This window comes from Carassius auratus, chromosome 46, assembly GCF_003368295.1.
Source record: "Carassius auratus strain Wakin chromosome 46, ASM336829v1, whole genome shotgun sequence".
Taxonomy (NCBI): domain Eukaryota; kingdom Metazoa; phylum Chordata; class Actinopteri; order Cypriniformes; family Cyprinidae; genus Carassius; species Carassius auratus.
In genome coordinates, this window is record NC_039288.1 from 5,869,304 (window position 1) to 5,895,120 (window position 25,817).

Sequence of the window (25,817 nt, forward strand, 5' to 3'; positions counted from 1 at the left end):
CATGCTAGTCGCATGCTAATCATGCTAGAAACATGCTAGCAACATGCTAATCATGCTAGAAACATGCTGGCGACATGCTAGTCGCATGCTAGCGTCAAAAGCTAGCAACATGCTAAAAGAAATATTAAATAAAATATCTTTCATTTGAACTAACCTATCATTCTAACTAATCTATCTATCATTCTTTCTAACTAATAAATCTTTCTTTTAAATAATCTATCAATCTAACTTTAAACTACTTTAAACTTCAAACTACTTTAAACTTCTAACTTTAAACTTCTTCAAACTTTCTGGTCAGGCTTTCTCAAGCCAACTTAAAGGGGGGGGGGGGGGTGAAATGCTATTTCATGCATACTGAGTTTTTTACACCGTTAAAGAGTTGGATTCCCATGATAAACATGGACCTCCCAGTTTGTCACGTTTCGGAAAGTTTTTTTCGAGTATGGGTCTGTGTGACGTTAGATGGAGCGGAATTTCCTTATATGGGTCCTAAGGGCATTTCTCCCGGAAGAGCACGCGCTCCCATAGAGCAGGGCAGAGACATTCACTGATCAAAGCGAGAGAGAAAAATGTCACAAAAGAAGTGTGTTTTTGGTTGCCAGGGCAAGACAACCCTGCACAGATTACCAAAAAAAACAACAGCATTAAGGGACCAGTGGATGGAGTTTATTTTTACAGAGTGTTTTTGTTTGTTACCTGCATATCGAAGATGCTTGTTTTACAAACAAGCCCCAGTTTGACGCCGGATTTGCATATCGTTTATTTCTTAAGGGATAATGCAGTCCCAACGGAAAAGTGTCACGATCGTGTGTTGGAACCGCAGGGGGTGAGTAAAACCGCTTCAAATATCTCTGTGTTGTTAATTTAACTATCGGCGCATAAGCACATCAAGTAAACAACATGCGATGTTGGCATCAAACTGCACTTTACACATGTACACCTTGCTCGTGATTCTTTAGCTCCGCCCACACGTCACGCCTCCAGCCGCTCGTGTTTTTCCGGGAAAAAACGGTACAGACTATCTTTCTCTTATAAGTATAATAAAACTAAAGACTTTTTGGAGTTATGAAGGATGCAGTACTACTCTATGGGTACTCAAGATTAACAGGATATTGAGTGAAAGCGAGCATTTCACCCCCCCCTTTAAAGTTTGTCTCAACAAACTTTTTTTTCTAGTTAAAGTTTTTATTAAGTAGGGGTTATCAACAGAGAATGACAGCAATACTGCAGGGCATCTATCAATCAGTGTTTGAGCTTAATTTAATTTTTATGAAATTACAAATATTTTGAAGCAGAAATACAACATTAACTTCAACTAAAGGTAACCTTGTTTAGTTAAAATGCAACACTCAAGTTTAGTGGATGCTCTGTCTCTGCATGAACACATTTTTTTTTAAGACCCCTACAATAAAAATAGATTTTATGCTCAATTTTACAGTGCATTTTCATTGTATAGTTTAGACTGAGTGTTACAACCAGAGGTAGAATGCTATTATGCTACAGATCAATACTACTAATAAATCTGTTTCCTTTTATTTATTTATTTTAAAGGAGTCTGGCAGTGGGGAAGATGACCACCGATCCCAGCCCAGAAGGTAAGAAAACCTCATTCTGAAACCTTTCTCAATGGAGCCTTGATGTCATAAAAACCTGTAGTTATAAAGTAATACTGAGTCAAAGAAAGCTGCCACAATAATTGTGATGGGTTGTCTCTTACAGAATATCACTCCCTCCTAGGGCTGTGCGATTAATCAAAATTGAATCGAAATCGCGATTTGAAACATTGCGATTTGCTAATCGCAAAAGCCTGCGATGTGGACGTGATATTACTCTGTTCCAGAGCATATGCATGACTTTCAGCCTTCAGTGACAGTCTTTTCTTTGGGAAGTCGTGGCCTAATGGTTAGAGAGTCTGACTCCCAATCGAAAGGTTGTGAGTTCGAGTCCCGGGCCGGCAGGAATTGTGGGTGGGGGGAGTGCATGTACAGTTCTCTCTCCACCTTCAATACCACGACTTAGGTGCCCTTGAGCAAGGCATCGAACCCCCAACTGCTCCCTGGGCGCCGCAGCATAAATGGCTGCCCACTGCTCCGGGTGTGTGTTCACTGCTCTGTGTGTGTGCACTTCGGATGGGTTAAATGCAGAGCACAAATTCTGAGTATGGGTAACCATACTTGGCTGAATGTCACTTCACTTCACTTCACTACTTACCAATAGAGTAAGTAGTGAAGTGCACTATTCCCAATTCAGAAGACCGCACACACAGCCTGTGTCTCTGAATTCTTCTCATACTCGCCCCTCTCTTCCCCACACGGCACGAATCCCACGTCATGGACGAGCCGTTCACACTTGCAGTACTCACGCAGCCCGTTTTGTAATGCTCGGTTATATTCTCACACGGCCCTGCACTGCAAATCTCCACGAGTGCATCTGGCAGTATGGACGAGGCTTGAGGCACATTCGCAACCTGCATCGAGATAGGAGATATCCTATCCTATTTATCTCATTTGGATATTCAGAGGCGCAGTAGTGCACGTTATCACGTCATCATATTTTGACAACATTGATTTGTCAGAAGAAACCAATGCTTTCGTTCCTCTGAGCCAAACAGAAATGATTGTTGACGCGTAGTCCCACCCCCAAGCCCAGATTGGTTCAAGCTGTACCATATTCAACCAATAAGTAGTCTTTTGAACTACTACTTAACATATTGCTTTTGAAATATGAACGAACACAAAGTGAAAGGGAAGTCTGTCGCGAGTGCGTGGATACAAACACAAACTAACACATTTGCATGAGAAAACTCTCTGAAAAAAAAAAAAAAACACGACAGAGAACTTTGACATAAAACAAACCAAAACCAAGGATGAAACAGTAGTACATATCTGATAAAGCACTGGAATTTATGTCTTGTCTTGGGTCGCTAGGCGATGTCCCGGTAAAATCAATTCTGACACATATTACAGCCAACAGATGTTTTATTTATATTATGTCTATTATAATAAAATAATTATAAAAAATATATAGTTCAAGAAGATAGTTTGGACTGTTTTTTTTCTGTTGCACTCTGAATATTTCTCACTCATTTTGTGTAGTTTGTGAATCTTTTGCACTGCTTTTGCACTGTTTTGTTGAAGACAATTTGTGCAATTGTTTTTACTATTGCCTATGCTGCATAGTTTGTGTCAGGCGCCCCAAAAATGTTCTAGGTCTTTAAGGGTTAATAATTGACTAAAGAAATACAGCTCTTTATTTATATAAAAAATAAATAGTTATGCATTTAGCAGAACTTTTAAAGGTATGCATTTAGCAGATAGGCTATCAATTTTTAACTATCATGTGTTCCCGGGGAATCGAACCCCCAACCTTTGGCTTGATAGCGCAATGCTATAAAAATTGAGCTAAATTCAGTAACTAAGTTAATTCTATAAAATTAGTTATGCTATTATAATCTTGTCTGCTGAAAAAAAAAATATGGAAACTAAAACTTATGATTTATTTATCTTTTTATTTTTTTATTTTTCAGCAGGGTAATGATACTCATACTGTGCTGCACATTATTGACAGTGTTGAGCTGAAGCTTAACTTTTTCCCCATATTGCACAGCCCTGCTCCCTCCCCATGATTTACTTTGCCACAATAATTGTGCTGGGTTGTCTATCACAGAATATTACCCCCCTGCCCCCATTATTTTATTTTGTATCACTGAGCCTCAGATCATATCATAATGTTACAAAAAGTTGTTCTTGGTGTTGTGTGGCAGTTCTGGAGTATAAATCAATCAGTTGTACATTATCAAAACATGCATAATGCTTGATGTATACTCTATATTAATCCGGTCGTTTCAACATATTAATACGTTTTAACTGGAATGGCGATGGATGGATGGCTATATAGATAGATAGACAGACAGACTCTTGCATTATTACATAATGGCAATACATTACTTTAATAGGTTGACAGAGAGTAAAGAATCTTTCACTTTCATGTTGCCATTAAATATATTTTTTTAATTATTTAGCAAAATTTTACCTTAGGTGGTTACAATATTACAAGATCATTTTCTATAAAGATATTATAGCTCTATGGTGTCTCAGATCTGTAGAGCTCAGAAATCAATAACATTCTGTACTAAACTGAGATGTCACTTGCTCTTATCTCACGCACACATCATATTGTTTCTGTGCTGCAAGTTGTGACATTTTAATCAGACATCCTTAAAATGTAAAAGACTAAGAGTATACTTCCATTTTTTGACAGAGTATCAGATGTGATGGGAAGTTCTCATATGTCAATGTAACAGACATTACGTGTGTGTGTGTGTGTGTGTGTGTGTGTGTGTGTGTGTGTGTGTGTGTATATATATATATATATATAATGTGTGTGTGTGTATATATATATATATATATATATATATATATATATATATATATATATATATATATATATATATATATATATAATATTAGTGGTCGACCGATATATCACCAAGGCTGATATATCTGCCGATATTTGCATTTTTCAAATATCGCAATCGGCCGATAAGATTTTCTGCTTGGCTGATGCATCTGAGACATCATTATTTTGATGCCACAATAGACCAATAGGCAGCTCCTAAACGTTTGTGCACACTGTCCCTCTTGTTTACTGTCGTTGTTAACAGTTCTGTCTAATACGAAAAGTCTGTCTAATAATCAGTTAGAATGGTTAAACAAAGGAATTAATGTATACAAAAAGTATTAACGATTGCTTTTATAATATTAGTAATAGAAAGTCAAATATTATAAAACTTTCTCATTTGCCATCAGCATTTAGCAAATACGCATGTATATCACTTAAACAAATCTTTGAATGACTAATGAATATTTAATTTCACAGACCTTGCAAACTTAGTCGAATCTAGCTGTCAGATCTTGTGAAGTGTGTTTGTATCCAGCATGATGAAATATTCTCTGTGTGACAGTTGGTCTGTGTGAATTGAATGCTTTAAACTTTAAACTCGTGATTTCAAATTATGCTGTGCTTTATGCATTTGCCTACTTTCATGTTTATGTCACTTTCACTGTGTGCTGTAGGTAAAATGAGTGTTACCTTGGCTTTATTTGAAAAATAAGATTCCCAATGCACACAAACTTCCCAGAATACTGACTGCACTGTTGGTTACACTGTTTACTTACTTTTTAATTATATTTTTTATTAAATTAAATTAAATTCAATTCAATTCAAGTTTATTTGTATAGCGTTTTTTACAATACAAATCGTTACAAAGCTTTATAGAAAATGATGTTTTTTTACTATATTTAGTAGTAGCTTATAAGTGGTGACTGTCAGTTTGTGCGCGTGTGACAGGATTTTTAGAAAAATTAATACAAGATGTAGTCAGTCAGACGATGAACATTATTAATATTATTAATAATTGATAATTATCATATGATGCAGTCACACTTGTAGCAATATTTCTTTTTTATCTATTTATTTGTGAGAAATACTTTGTCATCTGAAGTATATGTATATTTATTTTACACATTTATTTTTTAATCCATTTTAAAATGAATTATACTTTCTTAAAGTTTAATGGGGTCTGAATACTTTCCTTACCCACTGTGTGTCTGTGTGTGTATATATAAATATATAAATATTTATATTTATATATATATATATATATATATATATATATATATATATATAAATATAAATGTGTCTGTGTGTGTATATATAAAAATATAAATATTTATATTTATATATATATATATATATATATATATATATATATATATATATATATAAATATAAATATAAATATTTATATATTTATATATACACACACAGACACACAGTGGGTACGGAAAGTATTCAGACCCCATTAAACTTTTCACTCTTTGTTATATTGCAGCCATTTGCTAAAAGTTCATTTTCTTTTTCTCATTAATGTACACACAGCACCCCATATTGACACTAAAACACAGAATTGTTGACATTTTTGCACATTTATTAAAAAGAAAAACTTAAATATCACATGGTCCTAAGTATTCAGACCCTTTGCTGTGACACTCATATATTTAACTTAGGTGCTGTCCATTTCTTCTGATCATCCTTGATGGTTCTACACCTTCATAATCAGCTGTGTTTGATTATACTGATTGGACTTGATTAGGAAAGCCACACACCGGTCTATATAAGACCTTACAGCTCACAGTGCATGTCAGAGCAAATGAGAATCATGAGGTCAAAGGTCAAAGAGCTCAGAGATAGAATTCTGGCAAGGCACAGACAGATCTGGCTAAGGTTACAAAAAAATACTGCTGCACTTAAGGTTCCTAAGAGCACAGTGGCCTCCATAATTCTTAAATGGAAGACGTTTGGGATGACCAGAACCTTTCCTAGAGCTGGCCATCTGGCCAAACTGAGCTATCGGGGGAGAAGAGCCTTGGTGTGAGATTTAAAGAAAAACCCAAAGATCACTGTGGCTGAGCTCCAGAGATGCAGTCGGGAGATGGGAGAAAGTTGTAGAAAGTCAACCATCACTGCAGCCCTGTGTGGCCCAATGGAAGCCTCTCCTCATTGCAAGACACATGAAAGCCTGCATGGAGTTTGTTAAAAAAACAGCTGAAGGACTCTGGTCTGATAAGACACAGATAGAACCCTTTGGCCTTAATTCTAAGCAGTTTGTGTGGAGAAAACAAACCAGGCACTGCTCATCACCTGTCCAATACAGTCCCAACAGTGAAGCATGGTGGTGGCAGCATCATGCTTGTGATCAAGAATGAACCAAAATGAAATGAAAACATTTAGCTTTTTATCCGTATATATATATATATATATATATATATATATATATATATATATATATATATATATATATATATATATATATATATATATATATATAATTTTGAAGCATTGAAAATACATTTTGGTCCAAAAATAGCCAAAACTATGACTTTATTCAGCACTGTCTTCTCTTCCGTGTCTGTTGTGAGAGAGAGTTCAAAACAAAGCAGTTTGTGATATCTAGTTCACGAACGAATCATTCGATGTAACAGGATCTATTTGAACCAGAACTGAATCATTTTAAACGGTTCACGTCTCCAATATGCATCAATCCACTTAAGCTGTTAGCTTTTTTAATGTGGCGGACACTCCGTTTGAGTTAAAACAAACCACTATCCCGGAGTAATTAATTTACTCAAACAGTACACTGACTGAACTACTGTGAAGAGAGAACTGAAGATGAACACCGAGCCGAGCCAGATGACGAACAAAAGACTGACTCGTTCACGAGTAAAATAAAGCAAACAAACAGAATGCACATTGCCATCCTTTTCTTTCCATGAACTTATATAGGCTATACATTTTCCTTAAAGCATACCATTTTGTCCCAGGGCTTGAGAACCTGTGCCCTAGTTAGGTCCATGCAGAAACTTGTGAACGATGTTTGTTGTGGCGTCACCGTTTAGTGACATCATTGAATGCACCGGGAAATTGTATTGTCAGTGACGGTCACAGCGCCTATTTCTGTTTTGAATTTAGCAATTATTTATTTACTAATTATAAACTCAGATTATGACAAGTAGGGCTGGGTAAAAAAATAAATTTTTCGATTAATCATTTTTTAAAATGTGGTCGATTCAAAATTGATTCTCAAAGGCCATGAATCTATTTTTTCCATATTTATTTCCACAGACATTGAACGTAAGATTGGCGTAAATCTAATTACAAATCTTCTCCACAAGATGTCACCCTCTTATGTGCCTTGTGCGTTGTTAACAACGAGCCTGTCATTCATTTATTCAGTTTAAAGCAGTGGTTCTCAACCCGCGGCCCGTCACAAATTCAAATGCGGCCCACCATATGCTGAACACACACACACAAAACTTTTGCAACTCACTTAAAGAAGTTCAAGAAAATTAAAAACACCATATACTATGCAGCAATCATCCTTAATTGAAGAAATGTGGCAAACATCTCTGAAGAGAACCTCATATTATTAAATTCGAAAGTGCTTTCCATATTTGGGTCAACATAGGCTACATTTGGGAACGCACATTTTCTCCAATGTCATGCGTCAAGTCATGCTCCCGTGCACGTCTTACAGACTGCATCTGTTCAGGCAGTGTGAAGAAGCCCATTGCCAATCGAACCTGTGCAATCCGTCAATAAAGAATATAAAGACAGCTATGTGCAATGATTCTGGGCAATTGTTTGTTCACATGTTTGTTGCAGAGTGGACCATCAGCGTGCGCTTTCAGAAGTATAAATGGAAGAAGTCCGTGTCAGCACTGGCCATGTCTGCGTCCGGATTGCTCATGCGGAAAGTATAACACATGCTTTACAATCGCAATTTCATTGTGCTGTTACTACGTCGAGCCAAATTTGACAAAATTGTTCAGCTCCCGACAGAATCAGGTGTAGTAGAATTATTTATTTACTTCAATGAATCTAATTGATTAGATATCATAATATTTAGGCTATAATATTATAAATCAGGTTGGTTTGGTGACGTAATGTGCGTGCGGCCCGCGAGACTTGTACTTGGACCATAATGCGGCCCGCTGGAAAAAAAGGTTGAGAACCACTGGCTTAAAAGGTTTCCAGGTGCTTTGTCGACGTTGATGCCACCTTCACATAAAAAGTCAGAGGTAGGGAAGCATTATAGATTTCGTAAGCAAGACTACGACGATAGTGTTGTTGACAAGAAAAAAGCATCTTTCATCTTGCATCAAACTTGTATTTATTTAACATAATTGTATGCATTTGAAAATTAGAGATGGGTTCTGTTTTAATGTACCCAAGTGTACCTAAAATAAAAGAGTTTAATATACAGGTTTGTGGCTCTTAATTTCTTTTTATTAATTACCCAATTGTAAACTTATGTTCACTGTTCTTATTTATACATATAGTATTTGTATTAAATCTATATTCATTGACTTGAATCGAGAATCGAGTATAGAAAATAGAGCTTAAGATCTTTGCCCGAACCCAATCGGACTTCATTTAGAGGCTTTATTTATATAATTTTACACGGGCTTGGGTCGGGCTCAGGCTTGTGCGGTAAACAGAGATGTATAGTAACAAAGTAGAACTACTTTACTACTGTACTTAAGTACTAAAAGGCGGTATCTGTACTTTACTGGAGTATTATTTTTTTCTCCTACTTCCACTTTTACTTCGGTACAAATTTTCGCTGAGTTTAATACTTTTACTCCGATATTTTTTTATGTGCTGCATCGTTACTCGTTACAATTATAATAATGTTACGAATCATTCCATTACAAACCACTGCCAGAACTGTAGATGGCAGGTTTGATGAAGCTGCCACATCATTGAGCGAATCAAGCGATTAAGAAGACTGCGTGTGCTGACTGAACTGCTGTGAAGAGAGAAATGAACACCGAGCCGAGCCAGATAATGACTCGTTCACGAGTCAAGAACCGGTTGCATCGGTTCTCGGATGACCAGTAACGTTAGTTCTTTCTGACAGTTCGATTCAATAAACCAGTTGAAGAAAACAGTTCACCGATTCTTTTGCGCTCGATGCAATGGCGTCATTGGCGTTTACTGCACCTGGGCTCATAACATTAACACAGAATCAGTTCAGAATCAATCACCAAAAGAATCAGTTCGGTTCAGACGCTCTGTGTGTCGGTTTGCTTCACGCTAAATCACACATGCGCAGTATCATCAGCTCCTCGGTTCACGAATCGGACGCGTCTGGCAGAAACGGTTCTTGACTCGTGAACGAGTCATTATCTGGCTCGGCTCGGTGTTCATCTACAGTTCTCTCTTCATAGCAGTTCAGTCAGTGTACTGTTTGAGTCAATGAATTACTCCGGGATATTGGTTTGTTTTAACTCAGAGGGAGTGTCAGACACATTAAACAAGTCAACAGCTTAATTAATCTGTGGATTAATGCGTATTGGAGACGCGAACTGTTTAAAACGATTCAATTCGATTTGGTGGACTGTTTCAAAAAGACCAGGTTACATCGAATGATTCGTTCGCGAACCGGATATCACAAACTGCTTTGTTTTTAACTGTCTTACAACAGACACGGAAGAGAAGACAATGCTGAATAAAGTCGTAGTTTTTGCTATTTTTGGACCAAAATGTATTTTCGATGCTTCAAAAAATTCTAAATGACCCTCTGATGTCTTAGGGGTTTGAAACAACATGAGGGTAAGTTATTAATGACATCATTTTGCAAATTGGGCTAACTAACCCTAGTAACCATTTTTTTGTTTACAAGAAGTTACAGTCAAAGGAATTGTGATTGTCCTTTCATCATCTGAAATAGTAAAAACAATATGTTCAAACTTTTGACTACTTTCTTTAATAGCTACATAACACACTTCTACTTTTACTTTCAGTACTTGAGTAGTAAATTTTAAAATAGACTACTTGCAATACTTAAGTACAAAAAATGTTGAATACTTTAGTACTTCTACTTAAGTGTGGTCCTTAAAGAGCACTTCAACTTCTACTCAAGTCACTTTTTTGATAGAGCACTTGTACTTTTACTCAAGTATGGGTCTCTAGTACTTTATACATCTCTGGCGGTAAATGAGCGGTCATGTAATGTGTTTCGATTAGCACGAGAAAGATGCGAAAATGTATGCTGAGTAGTTGGAACGGAGGCTTGCCTTTGACGATTACGTTTTGGTAGCACCAGCAACTAAAGCAAAGTCTGAGGTTTGGAAAAGTTTTGACCTTGTTTATAATGATAATCCTCGAATAATGAGCCAGAGGGTTATATCGCTGGACGCACCATCAGTGAGCGCAGGAACGCGCTGAAGCCATATACAGTGGATTCAATCATTTTCCTCCACAAAAACACGTTGGCCTTGCTTAATCTTGGTAAGTAAAATGTTTTTAAATAATAACTAAATATAGGGCTGGACGATTATGGCCTAAAATCAAAACCTTGATTAATTGAACATTTTACCTCGATTACGATTAATGAACGATTATTTTGTATCTGTTTTGTTTTTTTGCCCTCATAGTTCACTGACAAGGTTTGTACTGTAAGCAGGGCCGTAGCTGGGGTTAGCAGGGCCCCGGTACTGGTTGTACCAGTGGGCCCTGTTTGAAAGTGTTTAATTTTGGTTGTTTGTTCTGTTTATTTGTTTGTGGTATTTACACAGTGTTTAAGTTTTTTCAAGTTTGTAAGTGTCCAGGTACATAAACCGAATAATTAAATGTAAAATAGCACTGTAAAAATTAAACATAGTCAAACCAAAATTTATTCAGACACCTTCAACATTTCTCACATTATCAGTTTATTTGCTATAGTTTAGAAAATGGTAATAAAATATGAAATAAACACCTTGCAGGAGCCATTGTTGTCATATGACAAGAAAAATAATAAAACATAAGACCCTCATCATAAAATATGTTTGAAATCATTGCTATTTATAAAATCAAAGTGGTGTAAATGTTTTTAAGCTTTATAGAACCGGCATGAATTCAAATATTACATTTCTGAGAATGCGTGCACCTGTTTTCTACTAGAATGTTAAAAGATGGTTTCTTTTTATCATGTCTTTATTAATCTTGTCATTGACTTACACTTACGTCTTATAAACACAAAGATATTTGGAAGAATGTTTGTAACCAAGCAGATCTCACAATCCATTAACTGCCATTGTAGGAAAAATGATTATGATCGAAACATGAGGGTGAGACTATTTTCATTTTTGGGTGAACTATCCCTTAAACACATTACAGTTGTTTGGCTCATTTCTTGTAACCTCCACCCCCATCTCTTCCTGGAGTGAGCTTCAGGTGTTCTGCCATTGCTGCATCCCCTTCAGAGTCTCCACTTCTTCACAGCATCTGAGGGAAGAGAATATATTTCTTTTTAAAATAAGATAATTTTTTTTTTAGATAAATGACATGCACTTATTTTCAAAATATCTTTGTTATATATACAGCTAAAAAAAAAAAACAAAAAAAAAACCTTGGACCAAGATAATTGAATCATGAATGAAACATTATAAGAAAGGTAATCAACATGCATTAGATTGTATTTTTATTGTACAAAAGGTGTTATGCTTCAATGTGATGCCCTTGAGAAACATCCTTAACTGGGTGTGTAAGTGTGAGAAAGTGAACAGGACATTTCTGATAAGACAGGAGGGCTGTGATGTCCCCTGAATAATTCATTAAAGCATACCAATAAAAATTACATCAATATAAGTAACTTTTTAGCCTTCTAACGTTAGCTAATTTTAACCATACTCCGTGAATTTCAGTTGAAAATGTGGGCATAATTTCTCTCGGTTCCTATGTGTCAAACAAGTAAAACTCAAGCACGTTAACCAAATAATACAATATGTACTTACCCAACAGTAGATTTTATATAATATATATCGATACATCTCCCTCCAAGAGTCCTTTTCGAGTCCTTTCCTCTCCTCGTGGTTGCCTGCTCAAAGGGAACTTCCGGAAGAAAGTGAGATCTCGCGAGATAATCGGGGATTTTGTAATATCACAAAATATATTAGTATGTTTTGTGTCTACATCTTGACAGCACCGTTTTGGCAATTACATCTAACTCAGACCGAAATTGTGATCGGGTATATATCTGTTTTACATATGCATAGATTCCATAAAAATAATAACAACAAATACATAAAACAGGTTGAAATAATGACTAAATTGCAGCATTGCTTTGCAACCACACTGGGCTCTTTGTGATTATCATTTATTTAAACAAGATAAAGTAAATATATTTACTTTGTACAAAAAAAATTTATCCTGTCAGTCTTGCTTGGACGTCTTTTCACAAACCATGACGAGACGTGTAAAAGACGTCAGTGGACGTCTGTTCACAACCTCTTTAAAACCTCAATTAATCAAGGTGTAAGCACAGCTTTTGCTTATTCCACAAGGATTTCATAGAGGGTCATGATGGACGTGTAACGCACGGGTAAATATTGAACTACACAAAGCTAAAAGTCAAAGTAACAATTATACATGCAACCCCAGAGAACTATAGACGTTTACAAATGTATCTAAATGCATTTTTAGGAAAAGTTACATATTTCTACCGATTTATGCCGTCCTACCGCAACTATTTTTGGCCGGGCACTTGACGTCGTCGGATCAATGTTTGCTGGGCAGCTGCTCAGTTCAGCTTTTCCGCGTCTTGTGTTTGAATGCTTTAAAGTTTTTTGAATGGTTAAAGTGGGTTAAAGGCTTAATAACACGTGAAAATGATACTCTTCATGATGACACGCAGAAGCATTCTGTCAACTGTCCTGAGCATCTTTTTAGACTGGCCTCAGCCAGACGGTTGAGATCGACTAGTAAAGGTGGGATATTTTTTCCTATTGAAAACGCAATCTTACATCATAGCTCACTATCAGCAGTTATTTTATCTATGTTCGTAACATTTCATATAGATTGTTGCTCGGTGTAAGAGATAAATAAAGATCAGATAAATATAAATTGGCACAAGTACCAGTACGAGTGATTGCGTGTGTGAATTAGTCATACCGTCTCTATATTATTGTGAAGATGTGGGTTGTAAATAGCCTAGTTCCCTTAAAAGTAGAAAAATATGCTATAATAAGTTTAAAGATTCTAAGCTACTTTAGTAATAAATCACAGAACAGCGCTGACAACTAGTTTTTGCGTTCCTCTGTGCATGCGATCTTCACAGCTGTTTATATGAGTGTTCTTGCCACAATGCCGCTGCGTGAACATAAGAGCTCTAATCGCTTGAATGTCCAAACTATGAAACAAAAACAACTGACAAAGTTTAGTGAAGATGCAAGGCTCACCGCTCGCGCGCCATCACTATGTGTTGAACTGGCGCTCACCTCCGTGTTTTGCTTTTATGCCACTGACTGAATGGGGCAAAGTCATGTGGCTACACATGCGGTAGTATGCTTTTAAGGGGAAAGTATTAAAGGTCCCGTTTTTTGTGCTTTTTTGAAGCTTTGATTATGTTTACAGTGTGAGTGCTGCTTCTCAAAGTTGGTCAGCTGTTCCAAGTTTGTATGCACATCCAACTGCTTCATCTACAGTAATGCTGAGCTGTATATGAGGTTCGACTTAATACACTCATGTTGTTGCACCTTGGAGAATGTGAGTTCATGAGAGATGTATTTTTCTCCCTGTAACCGTCTTGCCAATTTCTCACTGCGGTATTCAGGATTAGGAAATCCTTGATTTTCCAGTGTCTTCATGTACAAGTTGCACATGGATCTTAGCTGGACAACCTCTTTGCATTCAATCACATTCCTAAGAATGTAATCCTTTACCACACAACATGACTTGTTATGTGCTGCTATCTTCTGGGCCTGCAGGCTGTCAATGTTGTCTGCTGCCTTTTCTACTCTCTCCCTTCCACGCTCATGGGTTTGGTACTCTGTGTTGAAGTTGTTTCTGCATGATGAATGATACTTAGCTTCCATTACACATGGCTCCTTGCCCTGCACCTTGCGATAAAGAGCCTCTTTCTTTAATTCCTGTGCCCTAGGTTCAATAACTTTCCAGCCTGGTTCCTATTGTTTCCAACTCTGAAACTTTGTAAGCTCTTCAGTCTTGCCCTTGAACTTGGATTTTGCTTTGTCACAGAAAATGCACTGATTGAGAAAACAAGAAGGAACACCTTCTTGCAGCTCCTTCAGATTGAGCAGACAGTGATTTGACAATAGTGCAGAGAGTCCCTTTTCAATGATAATGATTCACCAGATATAGAAGCCTTTGACACTTGTAAACAATCTACACTCACCTAAAGGATTATTAGGTACACCTGTTCAATTTCTCATTAATGCAATTATCTAATCAACCAATCACATGGCAGTTGCTTCAATGCATTAAGGGGTGTGGTCCTGGTCAAGACAATCTCCTGAACTCCATACTGAATTTCAGAATGGGAAAGAAAGGTGATTTAAGCAATTTTGAGCGTGGCATTGGTTGTTGGTGCCAGATGGGCTGGTCTGAGTAATTCACAATCTGCTCAGTTACTTGGATTTGGAAAAGGGAAAAACTTCCAGTATGTGGCAGTCCTGTGGGCGAAAATGCCTTGTTGATGCTAGAGGTCAGAGGAGAATGGGCCGACTGATTCAAGCTGATAGAAGAGCAACTTTGACTGAAATAACCACTCGTTACAACCGAGGTATGCAGCAAAGCATTTGTGAAGCCACGACACACACAACCTTGAGTCAGATGGGCTACAACAGCGGAAGACCCCACCGGGTACCACTCATCTCCACTACAAATAGGAAAAAGAGGCTACATTTGCATGAGCTCACCAAAATTGGACAGTTGAAGACTGGAAAAATGTTACCTGGTCTGATGAGTCTCGATTTCTGTTGAGACATTCAGATTGTAGAGTCAGAATTTGGCGTAAACAGAATGAGAACATGGATCCATCATACCTTGTTACCACTGGGCTGGCTGGTGGTGGTGTACTGGTGTGTAGGATGTTTTCTTGGCACACTTTAGGCCCCTTAGTGTCAGTTGGGCATCGTTTAAATGCCACGGCCTACCTGAACATTGTTTCTGACCATGTCCATCCCTTTATGACCACCATGTACCCATCCTCCGATGGCTACTTCCAGCAGGATAATGCAACATGTCACAAAGCTTGAATCATTTCAAATTGGTTTCTTGAACATGACAATGAGTTCACTGTACTAAAATGGCCCCCACAGTCACCAGATCTCAATCCAATAGAGCATCTTTGGGATGTGGTGGAACGGGAGCTTCGTGCCCTAGATGTGCATCGCACAAATCTCCATCAACTGCAAGATGCTATCCTATCAATATGGGCCAACATTTCTATAGAATGCTTTCAGCACCTTGTTGAGTCAATGCCATGTATAATTAAGGCAGTTCTGAATGCGAAAGGGGGTCAAACACAGTGTCAGTATGGTGTTCCTAATAATCCTTTAGGTGAGTGTATTTTCCCTGTAAAGCTTTTATAGCAGTATTGGTGATAGCCAATTGTATCCAAAGACAAGTCCTCTAATTTCAATGGAACCTGTTCACAAATATCCCTCATGTGGTATGGTGAACTGACGTCTTTACAGAGTCTCATATCTCATATACTGTGTAGATATGATAGCTTCTTGCTTGCCCTCCCCACCTGCATGTGTTGAGTGTTGTAAAATTACCATACTCAGAATTGAGACATGTAAAATACGTGTTAGGGAACGAATCCTCTTTGGAGGCACTTGAGCTGTGTAACAATGTTTAATTTTCCCCTTGGTAAGTATATATGAAGTATTGAGCCTGAAAAAAAGGAAAAAAAAAACTTTAGCTAGTAGTTGCCAACTAAGCTACCAACACTGCTAGTCAAGAATTCAGCTTCGATTTCCGAAAGCCTGTGATTATAGTAAAAACTGTTGAAAAATCACTTTAAGTTATGACTACAAAGGTATATCTTATTTATAGTTTCAAATGCTTACTGAAATTTTTCCAAAAGAGAGAGCAGTGGGAGATGGCGATCTGCAGGTACGAACCGCGACCACCAACTGCCAACTGCAAAGCCCCAAAATTAAAAAAAACTTGCAGTTAATGCTCAGTCAACTTTTTGGACCTTTTTGGATTTTTTCTGTAGTTATTTATTTATTTATTAAAATATAAGTTAATTTGCTTTGTTTTGTTAACTTCAAAAGTAAAACTATTTTAACCCTTGTGCGTTGTTGGGGACATTTTCGTCCACTAGGAGGTAAAGTTGAGTCTTATTTTGGCCACAACTTTCTCTGTGTTTGAGCTAATGGAATGATTTTTGGTGACATCTTATTTTGACTAATATTTTGGGAAAATGCTTTGGAATTTTTCAAAAACTCAACGGTACACTGTGGGCAAATTCACTAACCTTTCGGGATGTTCATGGATGAAAACATCCTCTAAATTAAACTGCTGTAAAAATGTATCAGATAAATATTTTTTTAATAACAATTTTATTTGCATAAATCTATTAATCAACCTCAGTCCTGATCAAAACTACCAATTTTTTTCTACCAATTTTTTTAAAAAATTCCAAGATTTTACCTTTTTAATTACGAAGTTCATAAATTGTGTCACTGATTTGGAAAAAAAACACAGACAAAATTACATATTTTCAATATAAAAAGTGATTGTGGCCTGATATTTTTTTTTACCTTTTATCACAGTCTTGGGCATGTCAAAGATTAGTTACAAGATTGGCTTTGATGCATTGTTAGTTTTTGTGCAGCATCAGATTTAAAAATTTTCTCCCTAATTTGTTGTTGGTGGCTGTTTTTGCGCCATCGACTTCCATTATAATGACATTTTTTGATTGCAAAGCCATGACACCATGTAATCATGCATTCTTGATTGTGGTTTTCCCTTTTGGGAAGAGGTAAAATTTGTTAATTTTACAGTTGATCACTAGGTGGGACCATTAACCCTTTAGATAGGCCTGTGCAAAAAAAGGCATAGTTTCTGGCTTGTATATGGAGTTATATGAAGTATAACAGCAAATTATAGTGTTTGTGTGTGTGTGTGAGATTCTTGATTGTTGGTGGTTTTCCCTGTTGGGAAGAGGTAACATTTGTTATTTTTACAGTTGATCACTAGGTGGGACCATTAACCCTTTAAATAGGCCTGTGCAAAAAAATGCTTGGTTTCTGGCTTGTATATGGAATTATATGGAGTATAACAGCAAATTATAGTGTTTGTGTGTGTGTGAGATTCTTGATTGTTGGTGGTTTTCCCTATTGGGAAGAGGTAACTTTTGTTATTTTTTACAGTTGATCACTAGGTGGGACCATTAACCCTTTAGATAGGCCTGTGCAAAAAAGTTGTTATATGGACGTTATATGGAGTATAATGGCAAATTATAGTGTGTGTTTGTGTGTGTGTGTGATAGAGAGAGAGAGAGAGAGAGAGAAAGAAAGGATGTGAGAGAGATCTTTGTGCACTTACCTTGATGTACAGTATCTGAAAAAATCAAAATATGCAGCTCATGCTCTCAGAACTACATGGAGTAAACAATAAAAAAATAATTGTGTTTGTGCACATGCTGCCTTTTGATGGTGAAAAGTACAGATGGCCTATATGTGAAATGCTCCTCTTTTCTTGATGGTAAAGCCAGTTTAAAACCTTAAAATCCTGTAAAAAAAAAAAATCTAATTCGCATCAAATTTATGAACATAATGTATTATGAACCAAAATGCAATACCAACTTCAAATAAGCTGCAGCTCGCTGGAGGGGTCACGCTACATAATCATTTCTAAAACTTTGGTACAAGTCAAGCCCTTTCTCGTGTTGCTTGCTGCTCTTCTCACCATTAAATATCCAGCACGATGGCATGGAAGTGTTTAAATCCAGGTACTTTGCTTTTGTTTAGTCTATTCGCTTGTTTAGTCTGACATCATGTAGCAGCGCTTCTGTGTCCAGTTACCACGAGAAAACTACAAAAGGTGCTAATATAAACTCACAATGTTATAGAATACTAGCGAAAAAGTTATAATATTAACCTTTAACTCCATACCGAAGTACCAGATAGCCAGACAATGAAAATATTAATATAAATAAAATATATAAAAAATATTTGTGTTTGGGACGCTGTGAGCACGGAGACTGTAGTGTATATCGTAACTTTGAAAGCGTTTAACTTAAATTATCAATATGAATAAACAGTGCTCATAAATGGCTGCTGAGGTCATATTCTCAAGTGAAGTGAGTTGAGGCCTGGACCCGGAAACAGCGCTTCTTATGTCATCACTTAACAACCGAATACTTTCACCACCATTAAAAGGCAGCAGGTGCATAAATACACTTTTGTTTACTCCATGTAGTTCTTAGAGCTGAGGTGTACATTGTGATTTTCTGAAATACTTTAAGGTAAGTGCGCAAAGGTCTCTCTCACACACACACACACTCTCTCTCTCTTTCTCACATACACACACACATACACACTCAATATAATATGCTGTTATACTCCATATAGCTTCATATACAAGTCAGAAACTAAGCTTTTTTTGCACAGGCCTATTTAAATGGTTAAAGGTCCCACCTAGTGATCAACTGTAAAATTAACAAATTTTACCTTTTCCCAAAAGTGAAAAACAACAAACAATCAAGAATGCATGATTACATGCCATTATAATGCCATTATAAAAATGTCATTATGATGGAAGTCAATGGGGCAAAAACAGGCACCAACAACAAATTAGGGAGAAAATAATTAAATCTAATGCTGCACAAAAACTAAAAATGCATCAAAGCCAATGTTGCTACTAATCTTTGACATGCCCAAGACTGTTATAAAAAGTAAAAAAAATCCAGCCACAATTACTTTTATATTGAAAATAAGGTTAAAATAAATCCTATTTCAGGCTGTCAAATGAACTTTTTTTGCTCTTTTTGACCACAGATGGTCAACATGTTATAAAACATGACAAATAACAATTTCTGGGGTCAGAATTGTATTGAAAAATGTGTACATTTGTCTCTGTTAGTTGTTTACATAAGTTATGCCACTTTAAATCATATTTAGATTTTTCAGGTTTGGTGCAAAGGGTTAACAATAAAGCATTTTGGACATTATTTCAGCTTGGCACCCAATTTAATCTCAAAATAGACACTTGAATGATAAAGAAATAATATGTTGTGGGAAAAAAATCACCCTATGTGGTTGAGAAAACGAAAAAATAGTTGATCCTCTACACATCTTTGGCAATTTTTTGCTATTTTTGTCCAGAAATAAGGTCAATATGTAATCAAATGTCAAAAATAACCATTCCATTAAATTCCTGGGGTCAGAATTGTATGGGAAAATGTGTTCATTTGTCTCTGTATGTTGTTTACTTCTAATGTTATGCCACTTTCTATATCATTTTTAGATTTTTCGGGTCGGGTGCAGCAAAGGGTTAAAAAAGAACCCTTTGGGACATTATTTCAGCTTGGCACCTGGCAGATTATGAAAATAAACACTTTAAGGATTTAAAAAAATCAGGTGGCATAAAAAAAGCCGGGGGGTGCACGTGGACCCCTATTTCCATCTAGACTATAATATATTTGTAGTAAACCTTACTACATTCAAATTACAACTGGTTGAGGCGGCCAAGTATGGACCAGATTCCGGTCAGAGAATCAGGAGAGCAGGAGAAGTCTTTAGATTGAGACATTTATTTAATCCAATATATGCATCTGCTATGAATTTAGATGTGTTCTACAAAGAAACAAAGGAAAATAATTACAAATTACTCACTATTAACAAATGTATAAATTGCCTATAACATCTACTGACATAATATAATAGCATAGCACCACAATGGTATTTAACAGCAAATATGCATTTGTAACCCAAATATAATTTACAGAAATGTCTGTAAGTGATAATATGATCAACAACAACACAATAAGGGACTGAGAAATGCCCGCTTGTATACATAATTATATAAGTAAATACTTTCGTGAAGGCTACATGAAGCTGACAATATATATGACTCAGCAAAACAATCGCGGCAAATCGCGGCCGCAAATAACCGATAAAACGGGACACCGCGAACAGTATAAACATCAGAAATAGCAAAAGCATGCATAACATATGACTATTGGATACAATATTGTTCGGACTTACTTGTATTATATGAACACATTACAGGAACATAGCAGCAGCATAAACAAAGACAGACAGCGATCTTCACTGGCAGGTAACGGTAATAAAGTGTCCCTCTAGGAAACGTGAATTGAACTTCGGTTCCTAGTTCCTGAATAGGCTTTCTGACACAGCCGCCCCAATTATCTGGCAAGATAATTAAACACTTTAAGAAAGTCTATCGGGGGTGCTCGTGTCATTATCCTCAAGATGAGGAAGAGGGATTAATCGCACAACTGGACGAGTGTAAGTTTTGTCTTTAACCTGGACTCTGACAACACGAATTCTACCATCAGCTCCAGGTAAGGTCTCTGTTATGGTTCCTACAGGCCAGAGTGAGCGTGGTAGTTGTGGATCTGCAACAAGTACGACCTGCCCTACTGTCAGTTCCCTGCCCTCGGCGGTCCACTTTTGACGTCCCTGCATGTCTGGGAGGTATCGGCGGATAAAGGCAGCCCAGAAACAATCAGCCAGCACTTGGCTATGTCTCCACCTTCGTTTTCCAAGCAGGTTGTTAGAGTCATACAAGACCTGAGGCAGCGATGCATCTCGATGACCCATAAGTAGTAGATTTGGAGTCACAGGGTCCACATCCGCAATATCCGAGGATACATAGCCGAGGGGCTTGGAGTTTAGGATGCTTTCAATTTCTACCAGAAGGGTTTGCAGTACTGATTCCGGCACCGACTGCTCTCTGAGGATCACACGGAGTGCTGCCTTAACTGATTTTATTTCACGCTCCCAGGTTCCCCCAAAGTGAGGAGCATTTGGGGGTTATGGCGAAACCAAATTTTCTGCTCTGCCAGCTGTTCCTGTAGCTTTGGTGACATGGCTTCAAAGGATTCCCGTAACTCCCGATCACCTCCAACGAAGTTGGTGCCATTGTCGCACAACAGCTCCATAGGCTTACCGCGTCGGGCTATGAAATGGCGCAGGGAGAGCAGAAAAGCATCACTGTCCATATGCTCCAACAGATCCAGATGCACACAACGTGTCGTTAAGCATTTGTAAATAATCCCCCACCTTTTCTCTTGACGGCGCCCAATTTTGACTGCGAATGGGCCAAAGCAGTCGACGCCAGTAGAATAGAAGGGGGGCTTATACAGATTTAATCTGCAGGGAGGAAGATCTGCCAGACGTGGGATTTGAGGTTTGGCGCGCCAGTACTGACAGTCTCGACAGCTGTGCTGGTGTTTACGAACTGCTTCTCGGCCTCGAAGTATCCAATACTGGCGGCGCAGCTCTGCTAGAACCCTTTCTGAGCCAGGGTGAAGGAGTCGTTGATCTGTCTCCTTAATTAACAGCTTGGTGATAGGATGGCTAGGGTCTAATACAATTGGGTTGTATGGCCTCTGGGTCAAGGTCACTAGCACGCCGTAGCCGTCCGCCCACTCTAATGAGACCAGTGCCGTTATCATATTCAGGGGCAAGTGAGCCTAAGCGACTGGTTTGTGGAACAGGATGTCCGACCTTTAAATGTCTAACATCAGTAGGGAAGGAGTCCATTTGAGCCTGTGCAAGAAGTAGCTTTTCAGCTTCAATATATTCAGAAGCCTCTGTAGGATGGTCAGTGTCAGTGGTAGCCGCCCCATGCAGGGATCTAACAGTGGCCTGGACGAGCTCTTGCCATGAGTGGAATTGGCTTGGATCTGGAAGAGAATGTCTAAGTGATGAAACAGCGCCAATAAAGGCAGATTTCTTTAATTCATTGCAGTCAGGCTCTTCTTCAGTTTTGGGCATTGACGGCCACTTATCAGGTGACTGATTCAGGAAGGCTGGACCTGATGAGTGCCTGTTAATTCTGTCAGTCTAAGACCTCGTGTGATGTGGTCGGCTGGGTTGTGATTTGAGTCCACGTACCTCCATTCAGACATCTCTGTTAAAGTCTGTACCTCTGCCACACGTGTCCCTACAAACACTTTGTAGCGGCATGATTCAGATGTCAACCAGTACAACACAGTGGTAGAGTCAGACCAGAAAGTGACTTTGTGGACAGGTATGGTCAACTCAGTTTGGATCACCTTGCCCAACTGTGCGCCGGTAAGGGCAGCACAGAGCTCCAAACGAGGTATTGACAGGCATTTGCGAGGTGCTACTCTAGACCTGGCCAAGACAAAGGTAAGAGTAACCTGTCCTTGATCATCTGTGGTGCGTAGGTATGCCACTGAACCGTAGGCCCTTTCCGATGCATCACTAAAGACATGAAGCTCTCGGGTGGCTGATGGGTTGTCGGCAGAGACTGGGGTGTATGCTCGAGGGAACTGCAACTTGGGAAGAATTGGGAGCTCTCCTACCCAGGTGAGCCAACTTTCTCTCAAATGCAACAGTTCTATGGGGTCGTCCCAACCAAGATTGTGCTTCCAGAGGTCTTGAATAATGACTTTGGCCCTGGTAGTGAATGGGATAATGAACCCCAAAGGGTCATACTGACTTGCCAATGTTTTATATATATTCCTCATTGTAGGCTCAGCAGTCTCCACAGAACGCAAGTTGTACCCCAGAGTGTCACTTATGCAATCCCACCGCAGACCAAGAGTGAGTTCCTGAAGATCCATGCTGCTTTGTGTTAACCAGCGCTCACTGTTTGCAGACCTGGCCTCTGGAGGTAGGTGTTGGGTTACAGATGGCACATTGCATGCCCACTGTCTAATCTCAAAGCCCCCTTCAGAAAGGATCTGGCGCAGCCCATCCACTTTCTCTTTAGCCTCACTTGTCGTTGGTACACTGTGAAGGCAGTTGTCGACACAGAATGAATGTTCCACAATATCAACTAAGTCAGCCATATCATCTTTGTGCCCTTGGACATGTTGTTGGAGGGCATGGATGGCACAACAGGGGCTGCATGTAGTGCCAAATGGAAGCACTTGCCACTCGTATATCTCAGGTTCTGCTTCCCTGTTCATGTCTCTCCAAAGGAAACGCAGTATTGGTTTGTCCCCAGGCAGCAAGCGGACTTGGTGGAACATACCTTTGATGTCCCCACTGATAGCAACAGTGTGCTGGCGGAATCTCAGGAGGACACCTAGTAAGGATGGTCCCAAAGTTGGCCCTGGCAGCAGCTGATCATTCAAAGACTGTCCTTGATGTTGGAAGGAGCAGTTGAAAACAATTCTGTCTTTACCATTGTGGTGCACCATGTGGTGCGGAATGAACCAAGACTCTGTACTTTGATCCGCTTCCTCTGCACTTATCTTTGCCACATAACCCGCTGACTCTAACTTACGGATCTCACTGCAGTAAACTTTAGCCTTTTCTGGATCCCGTGACAGTCTGCGCTCTGTGCGGCGTAAAATGGGGAGAACCGCAGTTTGGTCTGCATGGAGTAAGCTCAGGGGGGTTTTTCTCAGCAATGGGGTAGCATATCGTTGTACATGGTCCACTGTCACTCTTATAGTGGCATTTTGAAGCAAGGTGTAAGCCTCTTTGTCCTGTTTGGACCGTGTAATCACCTTAGTATTGTATGGGAGTGTATCAACTTGCCAGAGTCTTTCCACATGTTGAATCAGGTCATCACGGTTTGGAGATGTCATTATGTGGAGGCACTGCTGATTTCCCCTTGAGGGCTGCATGGGACTCATCGGGCCTTGGAGAGACCATCCAAGTTGTGTATGAACAGCAATGGGTCCCCCTACTGGGCCTTTGCATATGGGCTGAACAGGTGTCAGGAGATGAGGCATGTCTGACCCAATAAGCAGCAGTGGTTTCACTCTGTCCATAGGAGGCAGTGGCAGGTCCTGCAGGTGTCGATAGGCCTTCTGGAGAGCAGCCACTGGGTAGTTGTGTTCTGCTAGACACAGGTCCGTAGCAGTGAATGCATTGTGTATAGCAAACTTCCTCTCAGGCTTGGATACTGAAGACACCTCAAAGGACACAGATGATCCTGCAAGTTCAGTGTGACACTGGTGGATTGTCTGTAACGGGAGCAAATTCAGGGGTACCAGATAATTTAAGCTGCTGCACCACCGGCTGAAGCACTAATGTTCTCTCTGACCCGTCATCAAGAACTGCATGAGTTTCCATAGTTTGTTGACCATTGTGTAGAAGGACTTTAACCACTTTCAGCATGACCTTGGGTGAATGGTTTGGATGATCAAGGTAAATCCTGGTAGGTGGCAAACTGACCATGAGAACAGCCCTGGAAGTATCATCAACAGAATCATGGAGAACTGTGAGATGTAACTCTTTACAAACGCCACATGTTCGCTTGAGGTTGCAGACCTCCACTGCATGAACTCGGCCACACCTCCAGCGGCGCTTACCCTCTTTAATCCAAGTGATAATTTGAGCTGTAGTTAGTTTCTTAAACTGGTCACAGGCATTGAGGTAATGCTCCCTGCTATCACAATGAGGACAATATGGCCTGGGCTTTGGCTTTGAGCTAGATTTCTGTGCTGCAGCATCAGGACCTTTCATGGCTCTCTCACTGGTCAAGAGAACAGGTGTAAATCGCTCCTTGGGACGAGTAGATGTTGTAGGTTTACCATAGGACTTGGGTAAGTCGCTCTGAAACAAGGCTGCTGCTCGGTTGGAAATGCGCTTAGCCTGGGACTTAATCTCTAACCAAGTAGCCAGATCGGGGAGTGTATAGGTTTTGTCTGTGCCTGTCTGGAGAATACCCTTACTCAGGCAGTATTCAACAAAGCTATCACGATAGGCAGCCGGCAACTTGCTGAGCAGACGATCCACATGAGAGCCACACAAGAGCTCGAAACCATTCTGACCTTCAAGAGTCCTCAACATGCCCACCAATGATTGAACTGATAAGGCAAAGGAGTCAAAAGCATTAGCATCGCCCAGTCTTAAGTGGCGGACTGTTCATGATGGCACCTAGCTCGGACTGCACAAGTTGTCTTGACTGCCCATACTTATCCTGAAGCGCTTGCAGTGCAGCTGAATATGGATGCGAATGATACATGTAGGCTTTAGCTAGCTGCTGAGCACTGGGAAGCTTCAAATGGCTTAACAGGACGTGGTATTTGTACTGCTCACTGAGATAGCTGTGATGACTTAACAAATTGTCCAATGCCAATTTTAACAGGGCAAAGTCACTCTCATTACCACTTTCAAACACTGGTAGCTTAGGCTGTGGGATGCCATAAGCTGAGGCATATAGTAGCTCTGTACCAGGGTATGCAGACTGTGTTTGGGGGAAGTGCTGGAATGAGGGTCGCTGAGCAAAGTTAGCATTAGGTGGCATAGCTGATGCATGCTGGCTAGTAACTGGAGGTT

General features: G+C 39.1%; 1 protein-coding gene and 1 pseudogene across 1 annotated transcript; one reads left to right on the top strand and one right to left on the bottom strand.

Moving 5' to 3' along the window:
• The window catches only part of LOC113063982 (uncharacterized), a 117,836-nt pseudogene that overhangs the window by 38,849 nt on the left and 53,170 nt on the right, over nucleotides 1–25,817 (top strand).
• LOC113063980 (uncharacterized) lies at nucleotides 19,991–24,342 on the bottom strand. The gene is made up of 2 exons (XM_026234451.1): nucleotides 20,571–24,342; nucleotides 19,991–20,159 (listed from the first exon to the last, which is right to left on the bottom strand). Exon 1 carries the CDS (start codon nucleotides 24,302–24,304, stop codon nucleotides 22,355–22,357), a length of 1,950 nt encoding a protein of 649 aa, XP_026090236.1. The 5' UTR covers nucleotides 24,305–24,342; the 3' UTR covers nucleotides 19,991–20,159; nucleotides 20,571–22,354.

What these genes read in the sequence shown, in the direction of transcription:
- LOC113063980 (XM_026234451.1), bottom strand. Translation starts at nt 24,304, where the DNA reads ATGGACAGAGTGAAACCACTGCTGCTTATTGGGTCAGACATGCCTCAT.